Below are 27,344 nucleotides of genomic sequence, written 5' to 3' on the forward strand. Positions count from 1 at the left end.
TGTTTGTCTTTCAATTTTTGAGTTGTATGAGTTATTTATATATTTTGATACAAGTCATTTATTTTATATATCCTTTTCTCCCAAGCTGTAGCTTGCCTGTTTCATTTTTAAAACTTACTTTGGAAGAGCAAAACTTTTTATTTTAATAAAGTTCCATCTACCAATATTTTTTAGTTTGTGCTTGTGATTATGTTTTAGAAGTCTCTGCTTACATCATGAAGATTTTCTCTTATATTTTCTTCTAGAAGTTTATAGTTTTAGTTCTTACATTTAAGACCACGACCTCTTCAAGTAATGTGAGGCGAGAGTCAAGTTAATTATTTTGCCTATGAATATCTAATTATTACCATCCCACTTGTTTAAAAGACTATCTTTTCTCACCCATTAAATTATTTCAGCACCTTTGCTAAAAATTAATTGACTATATGTGTGAGGGACTACATCTAGACTCAATTCTGTTCCACTCATCTATATATGTTTATCCTTATGGTACCACCATACTGTGTTGATCACTGTAGTTATACAGTAAGTTTTAAAGTCATGTGATATAAGTCCTTCAACTTTGTTGTTCTTTTCCAACCTTGTTTTAGTTACTCTAGGACCTTTATACTTCCATATAAATCTTAGCTTGTCTATTTCTAAAAAATAAGAAAAAGGCCACTGGATTGAAAATATTTTTCATAATGAATATTCATAAACATTTTAGGATCATGTTACGGACCTGAGGTATCGTACCAAACTGCAGTAAATTTTACCATGATCTATGTAACTTTAGGCAATCTCTAAGTTTCTGTCTCCTCATCTATAAAACAAATGGACTAGTATGCACTTCACAGTCCATCCATTTATTTACCGCATACAATGTTTATTTTAACTCTAAAGTCAGATGCTTCAGTGACAGTACAATAATTATTCTGTGGAGTTACAGAAATAGTTTTCACAGTTTAGATAAACTAAATGTCAGTTAACAGAAAATTTGATGTATTTGACAACACAATAGAACATAACCAGAGAAGTACTAAATTCATATGGCCATTACCTTGTTCATCAATGCAACTTGGAACCCAGTATATTCTTTCATATTAAGGTCTAGCAGTCTGTGAGGCACATCCTCTGAAATTCCCTGGAGCAGTTGCTGAAAATCTTTCCTATATGCCATTGATAAACCATGTGATCGGCTTCGGACTTTAATTCCAGTTTCCTGCACCACTTTTTTGCCTACAGAGCCAATGACTCGATCAGATTCTATTTTGGCCTAAAGTAAAAATAAACAAGAAATATCTTGACATAATCTAAATTGATAAATCAAATGCCAATGGTTATGATTGTCTATGAATTAAATACTCATTATACATCTTTTAAAGTATGTATGAAATTAAAAACTCAAATAGCATAGTTTGTCAAATACTAAGTAAACTAAACATAGTTTAAACAATATTGTCATTAGGATTTTAAACCATTACAACTTATAAACGTTTGGATCAGGACAAACAAACACAATTTCAATTTGTTATTTTATTTATTCACACCTACTACATTTAAACCAAGAAATGTAAATGCACTCTAAATGAAAATGTATATTCTCATTCAGGGGTGATAGAAATTTTTTTAAAATCATCAATATTACTTAAAGACACTGTTATTAGCACATAACTAAATGTTCACAGATAGGCAAATAGTGATGCAGTTCTTCGCCAGAAAGCAGATAGTGATATTTTGATTTCTCTCAAATAGCATTATGATTAGCAGTTAAGGTAGAGCTGTCAAAAGTACTGAAAAAAATAATGTATTCCATAGGAGAGCAATTATTTGGTAATCAGTTAAACTGTATACTGCCTGACTACCATAGTATCTGTGAATGTGATTTATGGCCAAAATGATAAAATTCAGTGTTTTTACAAACATTTCACACACACACACAAAACCATTTGGAAAGAAAACCCTGCAGGTTTTAAAACATAAAGCAAAATAAACAAATTTTTTTAAAGAAAAAACAATTTTCTAATCTAAATTTTCAAAAGATAATATAATGTTCCCAAATAGGAAGTCTAGGATAACATTAATGAAGCTATTTTCATAAATTAGGAATTATCAAACTTTTTTTTTTTAATCGGAGTCTTACTCCGTCACCCAGGCTGGAATGCAGTAGCACATTCACGGCCACTCCAGCATCCACCTGGGCGGCTCCAGCGATCCTTTACCCTCAGCCTTCCAAGTAGCCAGAACTACAGGTGCATGCTACCACACCTTGTTAATTTTTTTTTATTTATTGTAGAGAGGAGGTCTCACCAAGTTGCCCGGGCTGGTCTCAAACCCACAGGCTCAGGCAATCCACTCGCCTGGGCCTCCCAAAGTGTTAGGATTACAGGCTAAGCCACCGAGCTCGGCCAAATTATAAAACTTTAAAATCAACATTTCAAAACACAGCACTCCATGGATTTGAGACAGAATTATGTTAATATATGATACATATGGCTCTAAAATATAATATATTAATATAATGAAATTCCATTAGAAGCATCAAGAGCTACCTTCCAGTCTGTCAAAACTATTCAAAATACTTAGTGGTCATTCTATTTCTTGACATTACCTGTTGACTCAGTTTTTTGAGGTATGAAATGACACTGTAACTGAGCCCATATTCCATACTGTCTGCTATTAGGTTAGGCGCTCCCATCATCCTAACAGCTTTCTTCAAGGGCTACAGGAAAAAAGAGAACACCATTCAATATTAAGTTTATTAAAAATTTATGGTTCCATGTATAGTTTTATTTTTAAATTTCTCCAAAAAAATTATTTCCTTTTCTTTTCCTCAATAAGTATATATATAAATCATATTTGTAGTTCAGTAAAATGTTTGTCAGTGGCATTAAAGGCACTTTAAAAATGATTTAAGTCCATAATAATAATAATTCCCAGGGTAAAAAGAGTGAAGTGCTGGACTCCTTAACACCACTGGGAGATACTAAGTTTCAAATAAGTGGACAGGAGACACATTGCAGAGGGAGATCAGATAAAACTTGGTAGTAAGTGAAAAAAGACTCAGGAAAAATACAAGATTTTTACCTTGAGTAACTGGCTGGGCTGTGGCTCAACAAGTCAGTAGCTATGTGACCCTGGAGAGCTATGTGACCTCTCTGTGCCTTAGTTTCTCATTTGAAAGTTGGGACTACCTACCCTTACAAGGTTGTCATAGGAGTAAATGAGTCAATACATGTTTTGTTTTGTTTTTTGGTTTTTTTTGAGTTGGAGTCTCACTCTGTCACCCAGATTGGAGTGCAGTGGCCGCTCCCGGCCACCGCAGCCTCGACCTGCTGGGCTCCGGCGATCCTTCCGCCTCAGCCTTCCGAGTAGCCGGAATTACAGGCATGCGCTACCACACCTGGCTGATTTTTTGACTTATTGTAGAGATGAGGTCTCGCTGCCCAGGCGGGTTTCGAACCCGCGGGCTCAGGCAATCCACTCACCTCAGCCTCCCAAAGGCGCGGGATTACAGGCTGAGCCACCGAGCCCGGCTATGAGTCAATACATGTAAGGCACTTGTAAAAGCATTGGGTATACAGTAAACATTCAATAGGAGTTAATCATTACTATGATCATAGGCCAAGCTGAAAAAACAAACAAGCTCTGAAGGAAACAAAGGTAGAAGGACAAAAACAGTCTAATATTTATTATGGATGCAGTATAGCAAAACACACACATAAAAAAACCTTTAAATTGTAAAGAGAGACTAGGAACCACTTCGTGCAATGAAAAATATCACTAGCAGGAGTATCTAGCGTATGTGAATGGGACAGAGACAGGAAAACAATAATAACCACTGACATATTAGAAAGTGCAGAAAGCACTGGTGTCAAACTGAAACCAAATCTCAACTCTGATATTTAATACCTATCTATCTTTGGCTAAGTCCTCAGGGTTGCTATGAAATTTACATGAGTCAATATATGTAACAGTTCCTATTCAAAGTATTTGTTCATTTTTGCCCTTTTGCTTGGCAGGCACTACTGCTAGACATTCAATAAAACTTATCTCTTATAGCCACAAAATGTCATGATTTCCAAAGTTCAAGAAATTAATCTTCTAATTATATTAGAGACCATTTAGAAAGATCAGTTATAACCAATTGCTGTAATACTCCTGCATGAAAAGCAGACGTAATATGTAAAATTGGTTTTAGTGTAAGTCTTTTTATTTAAAAGTTACTTTTTATTTAAGTTACTTTTCACAAACTAAATTGATGTATTTAGTTTAGTAAAATGTACATTACTTGTCTTGCCTACAGTGACATACTAGTTTTGAAGTAATCAAGTTTTCTAAAAAAAAGCATGTGGTTTCCTGAGAATATACTCTTATCCACCCAAAAAGGTGTTCTGGAGATCTGGAAGATAATGCAACAAAAACCATTTTGCATTCTTAAAAAGAAATATAGTCAGCCCTCCATATCTGTGGATTCCACATACTGTGAATTCAACCAACCATGGATCAAAAATATTTGGGGAAAAAAAATGATGGTTGCATCTATAGTGATTTTTTTCTTTGACTCTATTCCCTAAACAATACAGTATAATAACTACTTAAACACAGCACTTACATTGTGTTTGATATAAGTAACCTAGAAATGGTTTAAAGTGTATGGAAGGATGTGCATAGGTTACATAAAAAGTATACTATTATGCCATGCCACTTTTTCAAGAAACTTGAGCATATGTGGACTTTGGTATTCACAGAAGGTCCTGGAACAATCTCCTCACAGATACTAAAAAGATTTCTATAAGCATAAAATTGCAAAAAAAAAAATTATTTTCTGAGTCTGAGTATTACTATTGCATAGGCTGGAATATAGTAGCACCATCATAGCTCATCCCAGCCATCAACTCCTAGGCTCAAGCAATTGTCCTGCATGAGCCTTCCGAGTAGTTGGGACTACAAGTACACACTACCACACATGGCTAACTTTTTAAAAATTTTTTGTAGAAATGAGGTCTTGCTATGTTGTCCAGGTTGGTCTCAAACTCCTGGACTCAAGCAATCCTCCTGCCTTGGCCTCCCAAAGTGCTAGGATTACAAGAGTGAGATACTATTCCAGGACAAATTTTAAAAGGTAGTTTGCATAATGAGGGCGAGCAATAAATAAGTTAATTTAAAAGGTAGTACAACAAACAAGGTTAAAAGTCTAAATTCTAAAGCCAGACTGCTTCTAAAACCAGACTGAATTGCAGCCCCCATAACCCCCCATATATTAGCTACATAGCCTTGGACAAATTACTTAAGCTTTTAGTGCTTCAGTTTCCTCACCAGTGAAACATAAACAATAATCATTTCTACCTCAGATGATAACTGTGAATTAAATGATTATAACACATATAAGTATTTAGGACAGTACCTGGCCTAGGGTAAGCACTATATAAATGTGCTCATGATCATCATTATTCTGCAAATCAATGAAACTTATCTTTGCCATTAAATCTATATCAATCATTTATAATCTCAATTTTCATTTCAATCTCTAACAGCAATAAATAAAAGTTATAATACCTATGATAAACTATAATACAATTAACGAGTTTTATTTCTAACAATAATATTCTTACCCCAAGATAGTAAGGAGGCATTGTCTTCAAATAACTTTCAAACGACTGTCTCCATTTCAATGTAGGTTTTGCTTTATGCACTTTAAACAAATCATCTAGAAATGTATAATATGAACAAACTATCATCACTCATTGTTTTCACTCATAAAAGTGAAATCAAAGAAGTTCCTTTTTTAAAGTATACTTTGTTATTTAAGAGAGAGTAACATTAGACATAAGTCTTTAACAAAATTAAAAGCTGTAAGATTTATGGTTCTCATATTTTCTATTTGTAATACCATTTTAAAATGAAAAGATGACCATAATTGGCACCTTTTAACTTTAGGCTTCTATCATACTATTTTGAAACAAATTTCTTTATTTAAAACCAAATTGGCCAAATAAAAATTAAAGTATAGACAAATGCTTAGAAAGAAAATGCATTCAGACATTCAGACCTTATGACTATAGTACACGTCTAACAAAATATCTTATGTACCAAATGGTCTGCATTACCAATTTTAACTATGTTAGAAATCTGACTTACAAAAAAATTCAAATATTTAAAATTTTAAAATATAATACCTTTTTTAATGTGTGGACTAAGAGGTGTTTTTCTGTTTGTTTGGGTTTTTTGAGACAGAGTCTTACTCTGTGCCCAGACTAGAGTGCAGTGGCATACTCATGGGCCATGACTTATTGGGCTGAGGTGATCCTTCCACCTCAGCCTCCTGAATAGCCTGAACACACCATCAAGCCCGGTTAATTTTTTAATTTTATTGTAGAGACAAAGTCTCGCCACGTTGCCCAGACTGATCTCAAACTCCTGAGCTCAGGCAACCCTCTCTCGCCTTGCCCTCCCAAAGTGCTGGTATACTATAGGCATGAACCACTGCGCCTGGCCTTAAAAGGTATTTTAACGCCAGCTTTCAGTTTACTGCAAACATTAACAGGTTGCTATAAATATTTCCTTAAACAGGTTTAATATCTTAATATTCATTTCTATTAATTTCCAGAAGATGAAAAAAACTACAAAGAAATGTTTCCAACATTTGTCTTTATGAGAATTTTTGTATATGCTAAGGCACAGAGAACATGACAAGAATGACTTACCTAAGAGGGGAAGAAGCACTGGATAATTGTAAGGCATCACAAATAAGTTGACACAGTTCAGTGCTGTACTGGCTTTCAAGTAACCAAAAGGGTGACCTAGTTCACTGTATTTTGCACTATTGCTCACATATACCTGTTAAAAAGGAGAGGCCAACACTTTATATTTAATAACCTTTAAAGAATATCATAAACCACTGATTCAATTTAGCTTTTTAAGAAACACATCATTTAAATTTTTAAATCACTATAGTTGTTCAGCTCACCTGCCAACATGTTTGAGGAGATTTTCTTTCCAAAATAAATTGAGTCAGTGGTGAAGGTTCCAACTCATATTTATCAAAAGGCAGTTTGTCAATAACCATTGGTTCACAGTCTGTACAGGAAAACTTCACTACGGGATGAGATGTACGAGGTGGCTAAAGAGGAAAGTCTCATTATTACTATTTACATTAAATGCCAGGAACAAACTCACTAAGTATCATTTACTATCAAAATGTATTCAGTTCCTCAGTTTTACTAGTAAGTTTGATTTAGAGCTTAAAGAACCATTAAGCTGAAAGAAAATACTTGAAAATGTAATGCTTAAATTATATAATATTCACAAGAAAAAGACATACACTTTAAAATCTATACAAAATGAAAATATTTTTAGGTCTTAAAATCAAAACCTTGGAACTAAATGGCATTCATTAATTTTTATATCCAAAAAACAGAAAATATATAGAAACTTCCAAGTCCTCATTTGTAGCAATTTAATTACTTGTATAGAGTAGTGGCTTCCAAACTAATCACACACTTTGATCAGTTTTTGAACATACACTATTAGGTTTATATTTATTTCTAAATAATTTATAAATTATTAATATAGATATACATAAAATGCATGCTAAGATAATACTGAAATAGGAGAAAAATAAACAAATAGAAGTTCTCATGTTTTCTTCCCTATTCTAGCAATTGTTCTGGTAATCCCTGTGGTATACAGACCCTACTTTGGAGACTCCTGTTCTAGAGGTATTTTAAAAACTGCCTTTCCTGAATTGTACCCCACATCTTTAAAATAAAAAAATTTTTTAAATAAAAAACTGCTTTTCAAAAAACCATGTTACTTCCTTATTTAAAATTTATAGTCCCCTTCTTAAAAATCTCACCTATTGTCAACAAAATAATTTGAGGAAATAATTTGAAATTTCATAGCTAGAAAGAACTCTACTGGCCTCAGTTACCACTTATACCCTGGTGAGTCCCAAATCTACTGTGTTAGGCCAGCTCTCATTTGTCTTATGTATCCAATTACCTTCTGAACATAATCTGAACCTTCCACAGGTCCCTCAGACACATTATATCCAATTTGTTATTTCTCTCCCAAACCACAAAACCTGTTCTAAAACAAGTTATCCTTGATATCTTCCCCTCATCCTTCAAACTTAACTCTCACAGAGACCTAGATAAAATGATACAAATGCTAAGGCATTTATCAGAACACATAAACATGGCAGGTACTCAGTATTACTTGAGGCCTTCCGACAATACTAAATTCTCATGTCTCTAGAAATGTATCTTCTACTTCTTATCACTTTAATTCAAGGCTTCATCACTTCTCAGATTAGATTAGTACAACTGCTTTTTAACTAGTCTCCCTAACTAGTTGCCTCCCTTAATCAATCCTATGCCCATGAAATATAATCATACAATCTATCTATCTAAAAACTTTCAGCAAAAATCACCTCAAAATAGAGTCCAAATTCTTTATCCCATATATAGAACTTCGATGATCTGGTCCCTATCTGCCCTTCCACCATCACACCCTACAGACCTATGCTCCTGGTCAACAGGTCATCATCTTTCGTGCTTCTGTGTTTCACATGTCAACCCTGATTGCTTTATTATTTTCTCCCTTGCATACTGCAAACAGTCTTGAAGACCAACCTCTAAGAGACTTATTCCCTGACACCCCTTCACACCCTGAACTCCAAATACACACCAGGCAGTCAGGCTGCACTTCCTCTGGCTCTACTCACCTGTTACAACTGGCAACTGTATTCTATGATGTGTACAAGTCTAAATGGGCCATGGAATGGTAATGTTCAAAGGGTAAACACTATGTTTTACTTATCTTGTGCTCCTGTGCTTAGCATGCACCTGATACATAGCCTATTGAAACAGTCCATGAAACACACATTTTTTTTGGATGAAATTATAAATACAAGAGGAAAAGTAGAAGGAAAAACCCTTCAGAATTTGAAGAAAATTTTGTATATATTATTTTGTTTACCCCTCCTCCCAAACAATCCTGAGATAGGAGTTATTATATCTCTATTTAACAGATGGGAAACTGAAGCTTACAGAAGATAATTAACCAAAGGCACAGAGCTAATAACTGGAAGAGCCATAATTCTAATTCGCAATCAGTCTCTAGTAAATCATTTAATTTCAGTAGCAATGCTTCCTTAAAATACTTCTACAATTTATTTAAAAATTTCATTTCCCCAATTATCGCTCAATTACTAAAGTTTGCCATTCTTTTCCATATTATCTGTTTCTTATGATTCTCTTTCACCATCATAATTCAAACTCTTAATATCTCTTACATGGGCCATATCAATAACTCTCTAGACAACTCTACCAACCTTCCAATTCATCTCCTCCTTCTAACTTAACTGCATAACAACCAACAAATCAGTGTTTCCTAAGTAGCACTCTGTTAAAAAACATTTTCAGCTGTTCTTTGAATCCTACCAGAAAAAAGCTCCCAATCCTTACCCTTGCATTTAAAGTCATGAGGGCAATTTAGTTTATTTAACAGTACTCTCAATGTCCTACATATAAGTTATAATCCACTCATACCCAGCCTATTTGCTACTCTCTAAACATATCTTGTTCTTTTTTTACTTTCGTATTTTTTCTCATATGATTTCTTCCTTCAGTTGAAATCTTACTCACTCTCTATGGCTTGTAACAATTTGGAATAGACTACTAGGACAATAAATAGATAAAGCTTGTGATACTGGCTGTAGATTTCATTCCATTAGGACTTAAGTACTATATGCACTGCTATAGGTATTCAATAAATACAACAGAATAAGTAACCAACAAGACAATATTTCATGCAAATATGGTATCTATTCTGTAAGAGTTGAAAGAGTTCCAGAAGAGAAAGCAAAATGACCAAAGAAATTGAAAACTTCTATATAAGACCAGACTAAAAAACTACAATGGTTCAATAAAAAAAGGAATAAAGAATATACCTGAATGAAATGTATAAAACTTTAATTTCATTAAACAAATTAAGAAAATTTCACTTTATAGACCTTGTATAGACTCAAAGTAAAAATTACCCTGGGCCAGGCTCGGTGGCTCAGCCTGTAATCCCAGCACTTTGGGAGGCCAAGGAGAGTGGATTGCCTGAGCCCGGGTTTGAGACTAGCTCGGGCAATTTGATGAGACCTCGTCTCTACAATAACTAAAAAATTAGTCAGGTGTGGTAGCATGCAACTGTAGTTCCAGCTACCCTGGGCAACAGAGTGAGATTCCAACTCAAAAAAAAAAAAAAAATTACCCTGAAGAGCTGATACAGGTTTAAAGTACAAAAGGTTTCAAAAAGGGTTCAGTTTAATTTATAAATGGTAACTGCATGAAACATTATTAAAGGCTGCTTAACAATCTTTAAAATATAATTCTTATCTTCTGAAAGGAATATCAAAGAGAACCACTGCCTTGCTCTCCCACAAAATGCCCCTTATGCCTTCATATACTAGAAAGCAAACCTAATCTGAAAAAAACAGTGCACTAACAAGACTGAACAGATACTAATTTGTATAAATTTACCCTATTATTAAGAAACATATAATGAATACTGATAATTCACTATGATCATTCAATAAGCTTCACTGTTTCTAAAAAATAACTCACAGAAACACAACCAGATAATCTAACTTAAACCTCTAGTCTGCAACACTGAATATAACAAAACCATACAAGTCAACATAGAATTTCTAAGACTAAGTCTCAAAAGACTGCAGACAAACTATCCAAATTATTTTGTAAACTTTTGTTTAAACTCTAAATTGTGTTCCAGAGAAAAACGTTCATTCAATTTTATGTTTAGAGTCCAAAGAGGAAATTCTGCTACATTTAGGATTCTGTACCCAGATGTCAAGAATAAAAAAAATAAGCATAAAACAGATGGCTTTTTTCCATTACTTCATAATAAATAATACAGTATACAAGTAATAGCTTATCATAGCACTTTGAACATCTAATTCCTGTAAATCAGCCACAACTTTAACTGATAATAGTACTTAAAACTAATATGAAAGGCAGCTAAATGGTTACTAATACATAGTTATAGTCTCTGGTACTTACTAGTGTTGGAGAATTTTGATCTGGCCAAAATGACTCTGGAACAGGCCAATGACCTATAGGAACCCCAGTTTTAGGATTTGGTCTGACATATATGAGTTTGTGACAGCTATGCCAAGGCTGAGATCCAAAAGGCCTTGATATATCTTGCTGTCCATCTACAGTGAAAATATTAAAACAAAGGAAGCATATATCATTAGGGAAAAAATAGGAAGTTAAATTATATCCATTGCTATTTAATAAAAATGTCCCAATACTTGTTCATTTTTGGATTTTCCTATTTTTCTTTAATGGCAGAATAGTATGACCACTTAACATTTAGACTAGATTGTTATTCATTAGATAAAGTCTGCAAATTCCAACTATGAGTTTACCAGTTGAAAGGAGGTCCGTCTGCTTGCCTAATCAGAACATGTAAAACAAACTTCATCGTGAATATCTGATGAATGGCATGTCTTCTCCACAGATAAGGGCAAACACCCAATTTGCCTCCCTTATCATTGTATCCTCAATGTCAAAAACAATGCCAGCCAGGCTCGGTGTCTCAGCCTGTAATCCCACGCCTTGGGAGGCTGAGGTGAGTGGATAGCCTGAGCCCACGGGTTCGAGACCCACCTGGACAACTTGGCGAGACCTCATCTCTACAATAAATCAAAAAATTAGCCAGGTGTCGTAGTGCCTATAATTCTGGCTACTCGGAAGGCTGAGGCGGAAAGATCGCCGGAGCCCAGCAGGTCGAGGCTGCGGTGGCCGGGAGCGGCCACTGCACTCTAGTCTGGGCAACAGAGTGAGACTCGAACTTAAAAAAACCAAAACAAAACAAAACAAAACAATGCCAGGCACACAGTAAGTACCAGGATAAGTATTGCTAATTGAGTATTAGAAATTATTTTAATTAAAGTCTAACAGCCAAGAAAAACTTAATATGAAAATCTAGATTCAAAGCACCTATCTTTAATATAAAATAACTTTAGTAAAATAGCAGCTCCCTTCAACACTTCAGTGAACATCTCCTTAGTGCCAATCTCTAAGCTAAGCATTAAAATAATTTAAAATAAATACATTTCATGTCTAACAATTCAATCTAATTTTTTCAAGTTTCTTTAGTTTTCTTAAACCAGACATGATACAACTTAGTCTTATCATCTGCTCCCTCCCTATAAGTACCCTCTGAGTATACCCATTCTTTCATCTCTACAACCTTTCTTCTTCCAGTTACCCTGTCATTAATTGCTCTCTAAATCTTTACATAAGCTACACACAATACAAAGGGTACCAGTTATAAATCGTCTATTAAAGAGTTATACCCACTGGTTATTGGAAACAGTTCATGCTCAGAGGTCAAGAATAAAGCCAGGTGAGCTTAGCTAGAGTTAAAAGAATCAAGCTTAATAATTTTTAAACCCAAACCATTTGGTTTCAATCAGTTTGATCCTTGGAACCAAAGTAGCTAAGGAATAAAATAAACACCTAAGGCTGAACACTCTGGGAATTAAAAAAATGGAAGCAGCATATACATGGGAGACAGGCAATGGTACAATACTACAAAGGAATTATAAAGTTGCTTATCTGTAAATGCTTAAAAAGGTTTTCACCCCTTATTAAAATTTCAAGTAATGAACACTCATTAATATAAAAAGGTGATGGTACTGAATCGCCACCAGTCTACCTCAACCTTCCTATTTAAACTTCCCTCTTTACCAATAGCAATTTTGTCATCTTAATACTTTGGCTTAAGGCCAAAATATAGTAATGCTTCAGTTCTAGCTGATAAATGATAAAGCAAGTTTAGAATGTCTATAAGAAAAATGCAATAATACCTTCTACAGGGGAAGGATCTGGTCCTGCTTTTTCAAAGTTTATTACCACCCCACTTTGTACCTTCTGCACCAAAGACTCCAGACACTGATTAAGCATTCTTGGAGAACATACAGAGTATGAGCGGCCTGAAATTAAAAAAAAAAAAAAAGAAGAAGAAGAAGAAAGTAAACTAGTTAGTTACAAGAATTCCTACCTTTAGCAAGAAAGATCCATAGTGGGGTTTCTGACAGTACTAATTAACAAAAGTTCAATGGTAAAGGTTTATTTATATCATTATCTTATGAGAAAGTGAACAAAAATAGTTATTCCCAACCAACAATCCTTTTTTGCTAGAATATGCAAATTTTTTCTTCTAAGTATCTGGAACATAGAATTGTTGGTCTGAACAAACCACAATGAAAAAAGCACATACATATATTACACTGTCTCCAACTGCCACACAACATTATTTATCCTTAACAGACACACACAATACCAAGTAAGTACCTTCCTAAAATTTCATTCCTCCTTAACAAAAGTATTATCACTGAGATTTATGCTAAGTATATAGCAGATACTTTATTATTTAACTGGTCTTTTGGCAGATTTTGCAAATTTTAAGTACTTGCATTTTAATATATAGATGGTAGCATGTTCTTTTCTGAATTTCATTTGGCTTATATACCTGAGAATTACCTATCTTGTGTAAATTCCCCTTGTGCATGTTTTAACCTACAATACTTTTAATTCAGAAGCAGCATTAAAATGCTAGGGTTTTTCTTTTTTTAACTTTTTTTAGATATCAGCAAAAAGATTTTTAAAACAGAGATTTTCAACAAAAATATCTAAACTTACTGTCCAATAGTATAGACACTAGCCACATATGGCTATCAAGAATTTTAAATATGGCTAGCTTGAAACTGAGATGCATACTAACCATCAAATATATACTATATTTTGTAGACTTACCATGAAAAATATAAAATATTTCATTAGCAATTTTAAAATATCCATTTCATATTGAGATAATATTTTGGATATATTGATTTAAATTAAATATTATTAAAATTAATATTACTTGTTTTTTAATATAGCTACTATATGTGTAATTTATAATTACATACAGAACTTGAATCGTATTTCTACTACACAGTGCTAAACCAGATCAACACTAAAAACCTTGACAGCTAAAACTCAATTTTCAACCAAATATCTTGCTATATTATATGTAATAAGTTCACTATGAAGTCCTTCTCTTTTACAAATTCAATCAATTATTTCAAAACACAAGCTACTTCATTATATTTGACCCATCAAATTATTCATATCAGCTAATGCTCAACTTGATTTGCTAAAAGCTACTCATAAAAGAGAAGATCAGGCAGTAGTACGATTCAAATCCTCAAAGTCAGCTTTACTTAGAAAAACAAGTATCATGTAACACACAACTTGCCTGTATACAAATAGTGACAATCATAAACATAAAAATACCTACCAATTACTGAGCATCTATGTGCCTGACACAGTTGTAATCATTTTATCACATTAATATATTTAATCCAACAATCATATAGGTTATTTCCCCAATTTACAAATAAGAAAACTGAAACACAGAGAGGTTACCCTATCTTTTTCAAGTTGGTACAGCGATACAGTCACAATTCCAACCTTTACAGGGCATTAGAAACAATTCTGGGTATCCTTTGTACCCTGAAAATCATGTGTTAATCTGAAATCTCTATTTAAAATAGAGTTTCACATATGGAGTCACGTTTAGCTGAAAGAATTCGTAAATTTAAATTTTTCCTAAGTAAATTCAAGCATATACAAAAAACAATACATAAAAAGGCTGACTACCTTTATATGCAAGGTATTTAGATTATATAAAGGTTGAATATATTACTTCATGAAATTTAAGCCTATTTCCAAAATGTCATTTAAAAACAAAAAATTTTAACTAAAGGACTATAACTCTTTCTAATCTCCTAAACTGTGTCATCAATTAACTGATTGGGAATATATAAGCAAACCAGTTAAAGTCATAATATGAAATAAAAATACTAACAAAAATAATTTATAAAACTAGAGTGACTAAACAGCCACCTGGCAAATAATAAAAATCTACAAATTCTTTTGAGAGTTAGAGAGAAACAGCAAGTTTTGTTATCTTTACAAAGTGAGCCTATATTTTCTGTAAAGTTATGCTTACTTATTGTCTGTGTCAACACTCCTTGGAACATATGACACTTTGTGCTGAAGCAAAACATTTCTAGGATCACTAATTATATTTGTAAAAAAAGTACATTAGCACACACCTTTAAGTAAAAAGCTGTCTCACTTTATGTATAGTCCATAAAAAAATCAAACTATAGAGAGCCTAAAGGCAGTACCAGCATTAAGTAAAAGAGAAGAGGCAAAAAAAACATTTCAAGATGGGCAACAGTCCTTAAAGAAGCCAAGAAAGTTAAATGTAGTTAATCTAGAAAAGTCTATAAATAATTTTTATAATATACTTTTTTTTTATCCTTGGTATTTTCACCAACATGTCTACTAGACATTGTTAAACTTGCTATTATCATTGCATCTAACCAAGCCAGCTTCTCTCCAGCATATCCATTTCAATTCATGGTACAGTCATCCAGTTCTAGAGGTTCTGGCCAGCAGAATCATCTGGGAACCCTCCTTGATTCCTCCTTCCCTCCTTGTCCTCATCCTTGGTTCTGCTTTGCATCACACTACCTCTCACCACCTCCAAAGTGAGCATTCTAGACCAAAGTCCTATCATCTCTTACTAGTTTCCCTGCCTCAATTCTTGTCACTCTACAATATTTTTTCACCTAGCAGCTGAAGCCATATTTCAGAAATAGAAATCAGATGTCACATCCTATAAAAAGCCATTCAAAGACTTCCCTTCATATTTGGAAAATTAAAAATATACATATACATTGAGGCCTCAAAAGCTAATCAATATTTGCCTAACTCTCCAAACCTAGATGTTATTCTCTACTCCTTCCTGTGTAAGCTCCAGGCATGTCAGCCATCCTGTTGCTTCCAAATATATAAAGCATGTCCCTTCCCTTTCCATATCCTCTGCGTAGATCTTCATGTAATTAACACCATTATTCAAGTCTCTGCTCAAATGTTACCGCCTCAGAAGAAAACTTATCTAGATACTCATTCTCTGCCTTGTATGACTTTTAACTCTCTTACTCTTTTTCTTCATAGTAGGTAGCACTTAAGAATCTACCATGATATTTGTAGGTAGCACTTCTATAAAATACATACTTATTTTACATGACTATTATCTGTTACCCAGTTCAAAATGAAAGCTCTTTCTATTGGGTCTGCTGTACTCCCAGCATCTAGAACAGCTATCTGGCATCAAGTGAGCACTTATTAATTAGTTGGTATCAAAAGAAAAATGCTTGATTACAATTTAGCAATTTTTTTAAAAAAGTGTACATTGAAAAGATATAACAAACTATTAATTTGGCAATATAGGCAATTTTTTCTTAGAAACATGAATTATTCTATAATGAGAAAAATAAATGTATATATACACACATTCTCTCTACTCTTAACACTAAAATACACAGAAATTGTTAGTAGTAAATACATATTTGGATAGTACAATACTAGTGGGTATTTGTTTTTTTGTTCTAATTTTCTTTTGTTTTATTTCTCAAAACTTTCTTTAATGAACATCCTTTCTTTTAAATTAAAAAAGAAAAAAACACATTATTCAGTTATGAAAGGTGAGTAGAGTAGCACCTGAGCAGCTTTCCGTTATTACTAGCAAGAGCATAAAAAGGGGTAAATAAATTACAGTATCAGGAGGGATGCAGGAAGCATATTTAGGGAAAACTTCCTACTTTCTTGAATGACTAAGATTTCTGGGTCACTGAAAGATACCAAGAGTAACTTTAGAATCTTCTCCTCTGGAGACGTTCCTTTCAAAGAATAAACAAAATAACTTTAGTACATTACTGCCCAAAGGCAAGGATATTAATAGATGATGTCTCAAGATTCTTTTCAGATTCTCTGATTATACCACTCACTTCATTTCATAGTCTGAATATTCCTGATCCTAGAAGACAAAAGTTATTTAAGTCCCAAAACATCATAATGCTAAGTTCAATCTAAATAATTCATAGCAAAGAATTTCCAGTGTAAGAATGTTTACACTACCACCTCAAAACTCTTCACAATCTGTCAAATTAAAACCTTAGAGTTAAAAAAAAAAAACAAACAGGATTTTAATAAGCGGGTCAGTTCAAAGCTGAAATCTAAAATTTCATGAATACAAATGCACATCGTCCCACAGAAAAATTTAGGACAGTCAACAAAAAATATTATCCACCTACAGAAAATTGTCAGTAGTAAACTTTCAAATATAGATGATAGGATGTCTGTAAAAAATGATATATATGCCTTTTTTTCTTTGCAAATTAAACTGTGAAGGCATTATAAAAGTTCACAAAAAGCATATCCATAAAATGGAAGCATTTAATAACAGGAATAACTGTTTTATAACTTATCTGCTTCATATACCTGTGTAAGGTTAATACCTCTTTGTGAATTTTGCAGATTTCCAAAATCCACTGAATTTCAAAAGAAAGGCACCCAAAACATTAATTAGAACTTGTACTTTCTCTTAATGTACGTAGCTGGCTAAGATGGAATCTCATTAGAGTACTGAGAGTGCCTGGAGACTATGTCACATGCTCTTATCACAAGTAAAATAGTAGGATGCCAGACTTGGACATTTTAATATCAGATTCCTTAGGTGAGAACTAAAATGCTCTGAGAAAGCAAAAATGTCATGTCTATCTTATTCACTACTAAAAGTCAAAAGTATGGAACAATACTTGGTACACAGTAGGCATGCAATACTTATCTATGTAAAATTAATCCACCTGTTAACCAATTCCACTTTATGGAAGTTTTGAGTCTATTACATATTCTATTTCAAGATTCTCATTAATGGTCACTTAGCATAGTAGCTATGTGATCTGATGAATACAAGAAATGCAAGCAGGATTAAGACCTCACTACTTATTTCCTTTAACCTATCTACCTCCTTGTCTCTGGGAGAAACAGTATTTAATCAAGCATATCCTATCAAATGTATAATGAGATGATTCTCAAAACATTTTTTGCAGAAAATGCTATGGTATTTCTAAATCATTGATAATCTTTGTAGATAAGAAAATTAGTTTAATAACTTCAAATACCAGCATTTTCTATACAAGTAGAAAAAAAGTATCAGTCATTTTCATATCCAATAGTAACCATTCTATTCAAATCAAGGTCACAGACCATCATCAATAAATGTAGCTTTAAAATCATGTATGCCTATTAATTCCTAATACTAACTTGTTAAATAAAAACAAACATGGAGTTTTTGAAATGTACATTTTAAAACATTCAGATAAAATCTGCTTTAAGTTACTCAATGACTGCCAGCAAAAAACTTACCGCCTGTCACTTCACACATTGGTGTGATTGCAGAGTCATCTAAAGGCACACCTGTCAACTGCTCTGATTCTACTGACATGGTACCAGGCAACCGCAACACTAATGCAAAGAGTCTCTGATCCCAACGAAAAGGTTCCTTGGTCAATTCACTTCCAGGCAAAGGAGAATTAAGAGGTAAATGGAGCTGAAAGTAGGGAGGAAAAAAAGGCAGTAAGAATTCCACATGCAATTTTTTTTTAAAGCTACTTTAATTACACTTATGTTAAAGCCACATTGAGTATCCTATCACTCTGAAAACAAACATAAAAGTTCATTCAGATATAGCTAAAATAGCAGATGATATTGTTACTTCAATTTTCTTAGACTTTATTCTGAAGATCTGTATTGAAAGAAGTCTATATTGTAATGCATTCCAGATTCAGATGCAACTAACTACCAGGTGCTAAACTGTTTTTAAATAAATCATTTCATTCCATCATTAAAATAACCCTAAAAGAGATGTTATTATTTTTATTTTCTAGATTAAAAAAAATGGTCTCAGAAAAAATGATTTGGCCTCCTGTGTCCAAGTCAGTTCTTTTCCTATTACACTACAGTAGCCTCAAACACCCAGTTTTAGCAATTTAAATATACTTCATTCTGCCTGGGCATGGTGGCTCATGCCTATAATCCCAGTACTTTGGGAGGCTGAGGCAAGAGGATTGCCTGAGCCCAGGGAGTTTGAAACCAGCCTGGGGTAACATGGCGAGACCTTGCCTCTACAATAAATCAAAAAAATTAGCCAGGTGTGGTGACGCCACCTATAGTCCCCAGTATTTGGAAGGCTGAGCTCAGCAGGTTGAGGCCGCAGTAGCCACGACCGTTCCACTGCACTCCAGCCTACGCGACAGAGTGAGATTCCTACAAATAAATAAATAAATACTTCATTCTATACAAGACAAACATTCCCAAAGTATTTGCATAAAGGTAAATTTTGTCACTCTAATTACATATTAAATGTATTCAAGGTAGTGATTCTTACCATATTTAAGTAAATGTAAGAAGTTTGGGGGCATGTGTATGTATGTGTGTTTTATAGCTGCCCCCCCCAATCCCCATCAGATCTGCTAAATTAAAATTTTCTAAGATAACTACAAATCCTGAAAAGCTTTAAAGTGATTCTAATAGGCCCCTCGGTATCAACAGAATAACAGTGTACAAACAGAATCCACATATTGATCTTAATAACACTACAATGAGGAAGACCAGACACTATAGTTCTCATGGTATGATGCAATAAGAAGTTCACAACAGCAACTACAAAGGATTACCAAAACAAAAAAAAAGGGAAGAAAGAAAAGGTTGAGCACGAATCAAATCAAGTTTTTGTTCTAACTTTAAGTTTACAGGGAATACAGGATCAAGATAAACACCACCTCAAGGGAAAAATCAGTCAAATCAAGAATGTGGGACATTATGCTGAACAAATGACTCGGTTTCTCCAATAAATCAGTGGCATAAAAAACAAAAGAAGGGAAGTGGGAAGGGTTGGAAATGTTATAAAAGAAACAAAGGAAAATTTGAAATACACATTACTGGAATTGTTAGTATTTTAAGTGTGATAATGATATGGTAGTTAAAAAAACAAAAATCCTTATCATTGATAAAAACTTAAAAAATAAAATCTAGAATCACTTCAGGATTTATTATTTCTACCAGTACTGGAGTTTTTAAAAATTATAGAATATACTTCTTAAAAATTATCACTTCTAAATTGTCAGAGTTTACACTAATTTTTTCACAAAGCATGACCTAATTGTATTACCTACAGTCTTTCTAAATCTCAAACAGAGAAGACTTCCAAACTTGGTGGGAATTGGAGTTATTCTACACTCATTTAAGATTCAAGTTTCTTCAGTGACTTACATCAAACATTAAAAAAAGAAATCTAATTCTATTCTAGGAAGAGAGTTCCTGGTGAGGCCCCTCTCTCCAAAAGATTCATGCCATGAGAATATCGGCAAGACTCCTTCATAAAGATCAGCCAAGATTTTGTGAATTTGGACAGGAGTTATTACCTCCTTCTCTGGCACTAATCCTACATAAGGCAGAAGGCAGAAGCAATAGGGAAGGAATGTTGAAGTAATCTGGGCCAGGAAGTTCTCTGAGGAAGGTTCCCCAACCTCAAAGTCTCTGTGACAATTGTAAAAACACTCAGGAACTCCATGCCCTTGCTATTACTCCATTCTGCCGGAATGAGAAAACACTGTTTTTTTGTTTGTTTGTTTGTTTGTTTAGTTGGAGTCTCACTCTGTCGCCCAGACTGGAGTGCAGTGGCCGCTCCCAGCCACCGCAGCCTCGACCAGCGCTGGGGCTCTGGCGATCCTTCTGCCTCAGCCTTCCGAGTAGCCGGAATTACAGGTGCGTGCTACCACGCCCGGCTGATTGAGTTATTGTAGAGATGAGGTCTTGCCAAGTTGCCCAGGTGGGTCTCGAACCCGTGGGCTCAGGCAATTCACTCACCTCAGCCTCCCAAAGCGTGGGATTACAGGCTGAGCCACTGAGCCAGGCTGAGAAAACACTGTTTATAGCATCTCCTTTTACCCTAGACCAACCATCTTTATATTTGGGAAACAACTATTAAGCGATTGATCATTTTTTCTCTAAGATCACAGTAACCTCAAAGCACAGGTAGTACTGGCTGAGGAATGTTTCAATTGTTGCTTTGCAGAATGATACATTCAACTCTCTGGAGAATTCAAGGGATAACAGGCACTGCACAGACCACACATACACAACTACCCATGTAATGACAGACATCTGCAATGCAGACAATATAAAATGAAATACATGGTCTATGGTTGTTCAATGCTAAATCTAGAATGAATTTCAAGTAAAAAGAAAAACCAGCAAGGATCCACGCACATTTCCAAGCACTTTACACATAGTTGTATCAATTTTATAAATTTTTGGAAAATTCTTATTCATTTTTCTATTTCTTATTTTCTCCTTCCCCAATCACCACCAGTCTCTCAAAACCAAAGAAGACAGGGAAAATCCACTATGTAAGGGTAAAATAAGGAGAAACTCGGGAAACAGGAAAATGGTAAAAACCTGAAGGGAAATCTTCTTAGGAGGATTGAGTTACTCCAAATCTAAAGTTTACAGTTGAAATTCTAGTAATGTCTTGAATGTCTTCCTGAATATACAGACTGAGAATCAAGGCCAATTGCATATAAATAATGACAAAAAACATAAAAGTATCCATTAGAAAAATGTGCAATAAAAATGACTAAAGAATTCACAAAAGTTAAAAATGGGCAAAAGATAAAAATACCCAAAAGGAAATCCATATGGCCTGTAAAGATGTACAAATACACTATTGTAAGATAATACAATAAAATATTTTTTCACTCACACTTAGACTCATAATAAACAATTAAAATACTGATGATTTACAACTTCACATCTATTTAATCAGCAAAAATTTTAAAAGTTTGACAATAACAAGTGATGACAAGAATACAGAGCAAGGGGAACTCGCCAACATTCCTGGTAAACTTAAAAACATACAACTATTTAGAGAACAATTTGATATAAATTTATAATGCTAAAAGTGAGCATACCCTAGAATCCAGCAATGTCACCTCCCACAGAAACTGTCATATATTTTCATAAGAAGCCATGTTAAAAAAAAAAAAAATACTAACTAGAGCATTATTTGAAACAGAGAAAAACAGGAAACAACCTAAAAGTCCAATATGAGAGTCAATAAACAAACTGTGGTCCATTCACACACCACAGTTGAAATGAATACTAGATCTGTAATATCCAACATGGATAGATCTCAAAACAATATTTTGGGGATAATACATCAAACATTAAGGAACATAAGTCCCAAATGGACAGCTTAATGAATGTGCACAAGTTGAATGTGCTTATGTAACTAAAATTTATATCAAGAAAGAGAACCTTATTAATATATGTTCCTTCCAGTCACTAACCTTCTCCAATTGATTAGTTTTGCCTAGTTTTGAACTTTATATAAATGGAATCATAGAGTATAGACTCTTTGATTTATGGATTCTTTCATCATTATAGGGGTGAGAGTCGTCTATACTGTTATATAAACCTGTATGTACTATAATTTATCCAACTTTTTTGATGATAGGTATTTGGGTTGTTTCATATATTATGAATAGTGCAACTATGAAAGTACAGTATATGTCTTTGTGGAAACATATGTAAGTGTTTCTGTTGGTATACACCCAGAAGTGGAATTGATATGTAGGGCTATTTTTATTTTTCCAGATATAGCCAAACAGTTTTCCAATGCAGCTGTACCAAGTTATACTCCCACCATTAGTGTATGAGAGAACCAATTGCTCCCACATCTCCTTCATCAACACTTAGTATTGTTCTTTTTTATTTCAGCCATTTTAGAGTGTGTGTGTATGTGTGTGAGAGAGAGAGAGAGAGAGAGAGAGAGAGAGAGAGAGAGTGTGTGTGTGTGTGTGTGTGTGTGTGTGTGTGTGTGTGTAGTGGTATCTCAGTGAGTTTTTAATTTCCCTTGTCTATGGAAGTTGAATACCCTTCATACACTTACTGGCCATTTCAATGTGTTCTTTTGTGAAGTGCCTGTTTAAAGTCTCCTGCTTATTTTTTTAAAAACTGTCTTTTTCTTACTGATTTGAAGGATTGTCAATATATTTCAGATATGTCTTCTGTTGGATATAGTGTTGAAAAAATCTTCTCCTGCTCTGTGACCTCATTCATTATGTTAGTGGTGTCTTCTGATAAATACACTTTATCTTAATTTTTTCTTTCACAGTTGTTTTTAATATCCTTAGAGATAATAAAGAAACTCTCCTGTGTTTTCCTGTAAAAACGTTATCATTTTACCACTTAATTAAATCTAAAATACATCTGGAATTGAGTATGTATATAGTATGAGATAGGGGTGAAAACACATTTTTTTTTTCCCAAATGGATATCCAATTGACATGATAACATTTATGGAAAAGACCAGCCCTATATGCTGCACTGGAATATCACCTCTTTCTTACATTGGGTGAGTACATGTGGAAACTATTTCTGTGTCAGCAACAGTATTATATATATTTTAAAAGGGCAAGATGTAAAATTATATACAAAGAATATCATCTCTATGAACTGTTAAAAGTAAACAATACTTAACATAGTTTTATATACGTATAACATATATATGTAGTAAAAGAAAACATGGACTTACATCAAATTCACAATTGTTGCTTCTGGGAAAGGGAAGGAAAGTCATACTGAGTAGAGAAACAAGAGACTACATGCTACCTATCTGTCATGTTCTATTTACTACATTTTTTAAAAATCCCAAACAAAAAAAAACTCGGCAAATAAAGCAGAAATATTTTTATCACTTGTTCTTAACCTCAATACTAGAACATATTAATACAAACATAATTGTCAAAAGCCAATAAATTATCCATTCAAGTACCTATCTATACCTCTTTCATAATAAAGTCATTATTTTATATAGAACCAAAGACAAAACTTCATAGACACCCCAAGTTAATAAAAGGTAGACTCGATACAGTAATTATTAGCCCCAAAGCTCAGATATTTGAAAAGATCCTAATGAAGACCTCTTAGGACAGGAGCAGTGGCTCATGCCTAAACCCAACACTTTGGGAGGTCAAAGGCAAGAGGATCATTTGAGCCCAGCAGTTTTAGACCAGCCTAGTAACATCTCATTTCTACAAAAAGTAAAAAAATTAGCCAAGCGTGGTGGTGCATGCCTGCAGCTCCAGTTATCCAGGACACTAAACTTTGAGGTGGTAGGATCGTGTGAGTCCAGGTGTTTGAGGTTGTGGTGAGCCATGATCATGCTACTGCACTCTCTAGCCTGGGCAACAGAGTGAGACTCTGACTCAAATTAAAAAAAAAAAAAAAAAAAAAGGGATGCCAGGTGCGGTGGCTCAAGTCTGTAATCCCAGCACTTTGGGAGGCCAAGGCGAGAGGATTGCCTGAGCTCAGGGATTCGAGACCAGCCTGGGCAACTTGGTGAGACCTCATCTCTACAATAAATCAAAAAATTTGCTGGGCATGATAGCATGCGCCTTGTAGTTCTGGTTATTTGGAAGGTTGAGGCAGAAGGAAAGCCTGAGTCCAGCAGATTGACACTGGGGTGACCATGAGCATGCCAATGTTCTTCAGTCTGGGTGACAGAATGAGACTCTGACACACACAAAAAAAGGAAAGAAAGAAAATCAAGAGTTCTTCTTAATAACTATTAGAACGCACTGCAAGAGGGTAGAATATATGCTGAAAATTATGTACATAATTTCATCATTTCCTATGTACCTACCACATATTAAGCATGTTTAGGTTATGTGGATTTAAAGAGGAATAATAAAATAATACCCAGTACTTGAAGGGTTCTGAGGAGAAAAATCATATTCCTAAAGGAATCTGTTTTCAGAGATGTATTTATAGAGAAACCAACAAACAGAAAAAACACTGAAAATCACAGTACTTGTTATCAAAATATTTAGTAGGATTTTTATTCTGAACATTGGATTGGAAAACAGTTTTTGGTTTTTTTTTTAGAGTTGGAGTCTCACTCTGTTGCCCAGACTGGAGTGCAGTGGCCACTCCCGGCCACCGCAGCCTCGACCTGCTGGGCTCCGCCGATCCTTCCGCCTCAGCCTTCCGAGTAGCTGGAACTACAGGTGCACACTACCACACTCGGCTCATTTTGATTTATTGTAGAGATGAGGTCTTGCCAAGTTGCCCAGGCGGGTCTCGAGCCCACGGGCTCAGGCAAACCACTCACCTCAGCCTCCCAAGGGTGCAGGATTACAGGCTGAGCCACCGAGCCCGGCAAACAGTTTTATAAGAGCTGTTTGTGAGACTTAATCCCAGGAAACTTTAGTATTGACAGTATTCAAGTATAAGTGTCTAAGCTAATGATGGGGGAAAAAAAACAGTCATTAATAATAGTACTTTTATAGTAATTACTACTAGATGACAGACATTGTTCTAATCCTTTGGATATATTAATTCATTTAATTCACAAAATAAACAAATGAGACAGGCATTATTATAAGCCCCACTTACAAATGATAAAAACTGAAGTACAGAGAGTTTCAACAACTTGTTAGAAGATACAAAGACACTCCTATAGTAGTGAGAAGACAAAATTCAAACCCAGGCAGTCTGGTCCCTGATTCTGTGCTCTTAAATACTACATTATACTGCCAAACTATGACTGAAAAAATAATTTGCATTTTAAAAAAATCAAATGTTGAGATATTAATATAAAAACTGATCTTATTACATGAAAAAACTTTAATTATAAAAATAACCACTTTTAGGAAAAGGTTAAATCACTGATTTCTAAATTACTCTAGTGATTTTAAATTCCTAATCAATACATCTTATAAACACTTTAGGTGGATTGTTTTTATAATGCACAATCCTATGCTTTTTCCCCAGTTGCTTTTTTACCCAATGGAAAGATATAGCAATATACTTTCCTCCCTCTTACTTTACTCTTCCAATTCTTTACACATGGGTAATAACAACAACTAAAAAAAAAAAAAATAGCATATTTTGAGCACTTACTATGTGCCAAGAAACATTCTATGAGCTTTATATATAATATTTATAACAAGTAAATGGGATAGATACCATAATTATCCCTATTTTAGAGATGAATTATAATATAAGATTGTGTAAGTAACCTCCGCTATATAATCAAGTCTAGAACATCTAAGGAGGTTGCAAATCTAAAGAATGGAATAAATCATGTGTGATTCAATAATACATTTTCTCATAACCATAACATTAGTATCTGCATTTTAAAAAAATCAAATGTTGGCCTTTATTAGCATCTTTTTAAGATTATGCTTGACAAAGCTTCAGTCTCTTGGAGTTACAAGCAAAGAAAATTATTGTTTATACTTACAAAATGTTTTTTCCTACTTGAATACAATCAAGGTTTTCTATATTGTTGTCTAAATGACTTATTTTAGTGATATCACCAACCCAGATATGTTATCTAATTATCTTGGCAGTTGACAGAAAAGGTAATGCAACACCAATTTAAATTGAGAAAGATTGCCCTAGTATGCCTTCTTTCCCTTGGAGATCTTACTGCCCTTTCACCTTTGAGACTTTCCTGACTTCTTACCCAAAAAAAAGGAACTTGCTTCTCCATTAGACTAAAAAACAAATGATACATAAGGTAAATGATAGTTTATCATTAGTCATGCTCAAACTTTATGTACTTATATAAGTACAATTTCCCTTTTATTTGATTGTTCTATATTTGATTATGGTTGAGATCCTAATTATTTGTGACTGTGCTAAAATCAAACTAAAGTTCAACTTAAATTTTAATTACTTAGATATTATGGAGCACCTGCCATAAGGATGGCTTTATTTCAGGATTTAATATGAATATACCAAGCCAAATGAACAAGAAAACTACAGAATGTATATATATATAAAATATATATAAATCAACAAATAGTAAAAGAAAATAAGTTTATTTTTTAAATGCCATCCCTTCTGGAATATAGACAGATGTCTCCTGTCATATAACCTAATTGACTCCTGAATGAGGATCATGCCAGAGCCCACCATGAGTCTGGGCTTATCTGTACCAACCTAAATGTTTCCCCTTGAACGTGTATGTTTTGCCAACTGGTTCTATTACCAAAGTAATTCAAATTATTTGTATTTTCATAATCACACTTCCCACTTAAGTTCTGATGACCTATTTACTTCACTGCCTATCCCACCAATTTGGGAAAGGGCAAGGAGAAGGATTTGATTCTTTGTTTCTTCATATGATTTGTCAAACAAAACAATAAATGAGGTCCCACTTCCACAGTCTACGGAAAGTACAGGAGTAAGAGGTACAAAGTTAAGAGTCATAATCCAAGTGTACCCCTCAGTCCTGCCAACAAGAATTGTGCTCCTCCCACCCTAACACACATACAAACACACATACAAACACACATACACATACATACAAAC

At 34.0% G+C, this 27,344-nt stretch overlaps 1 protein-coding gene across 3 annotated transcripts in view; it reads right to left on the reverse strand.

Annotated features, from left to right (window-relative positions):
* The window catches only part of INTS6 (integrator complex subunit 6), a 102,160-nt gene that overhangs the window by 24,882 nt on the left and 49,934 nt on the right, over positions 1–27,344 (reverse strand). For all 3 annotated transcript variants that reach the window (XM_021716575.1, XM_008066093.2, XM_008066094.2), the window contains 8 exons: positions 18,327–18,510; positions 12,869–12,994; positions 11,052–11,206; positions 6,950–7,102; positions 6,687–6,819; positions 5,595–5,689; positions 2,591–2,701; positions 1,040–1,255 (listed from right to left, as the gene is read on the reverse strand). In XM_021716575.1, coding sequence (XP_021572250.1) covers positions 1,040–1,255; positions 2,591–2,701; positions 5,595–5,689; positions 6,687–6,819; positions 6,950–7,102; positions 11,052–11,206; positions 12,869–12,994; positions 18,327–18,510 — 1,173 coding nt within the window. The remainder of the gene's footprint in view (positions 1–1,039; positions 1,256–2,590; positions 2,702–5,594; positions 5,690–6,686; positions 6,820–6,949; positions 7,103–11,051; positions 11,207–12,868; positions 12,995–18,326; positions 18,511–27,344) is intronic.

Source organism: Carlito syrichta, unplaced genomic scaffold, assembly GCF_000164805.1.
Source record: "Carlito syrichta isolate Samal-C Ts95f unplaced genomic scaffold, Tarsius_syrichta-2.0.1 Scaffold308842, whole genome shotgun sequence".
NCBI lineage: Eukaryota > Metazoa > Chordata > Mammalia > Primates > Tarsiidae > Carlito > Carlito syrichta.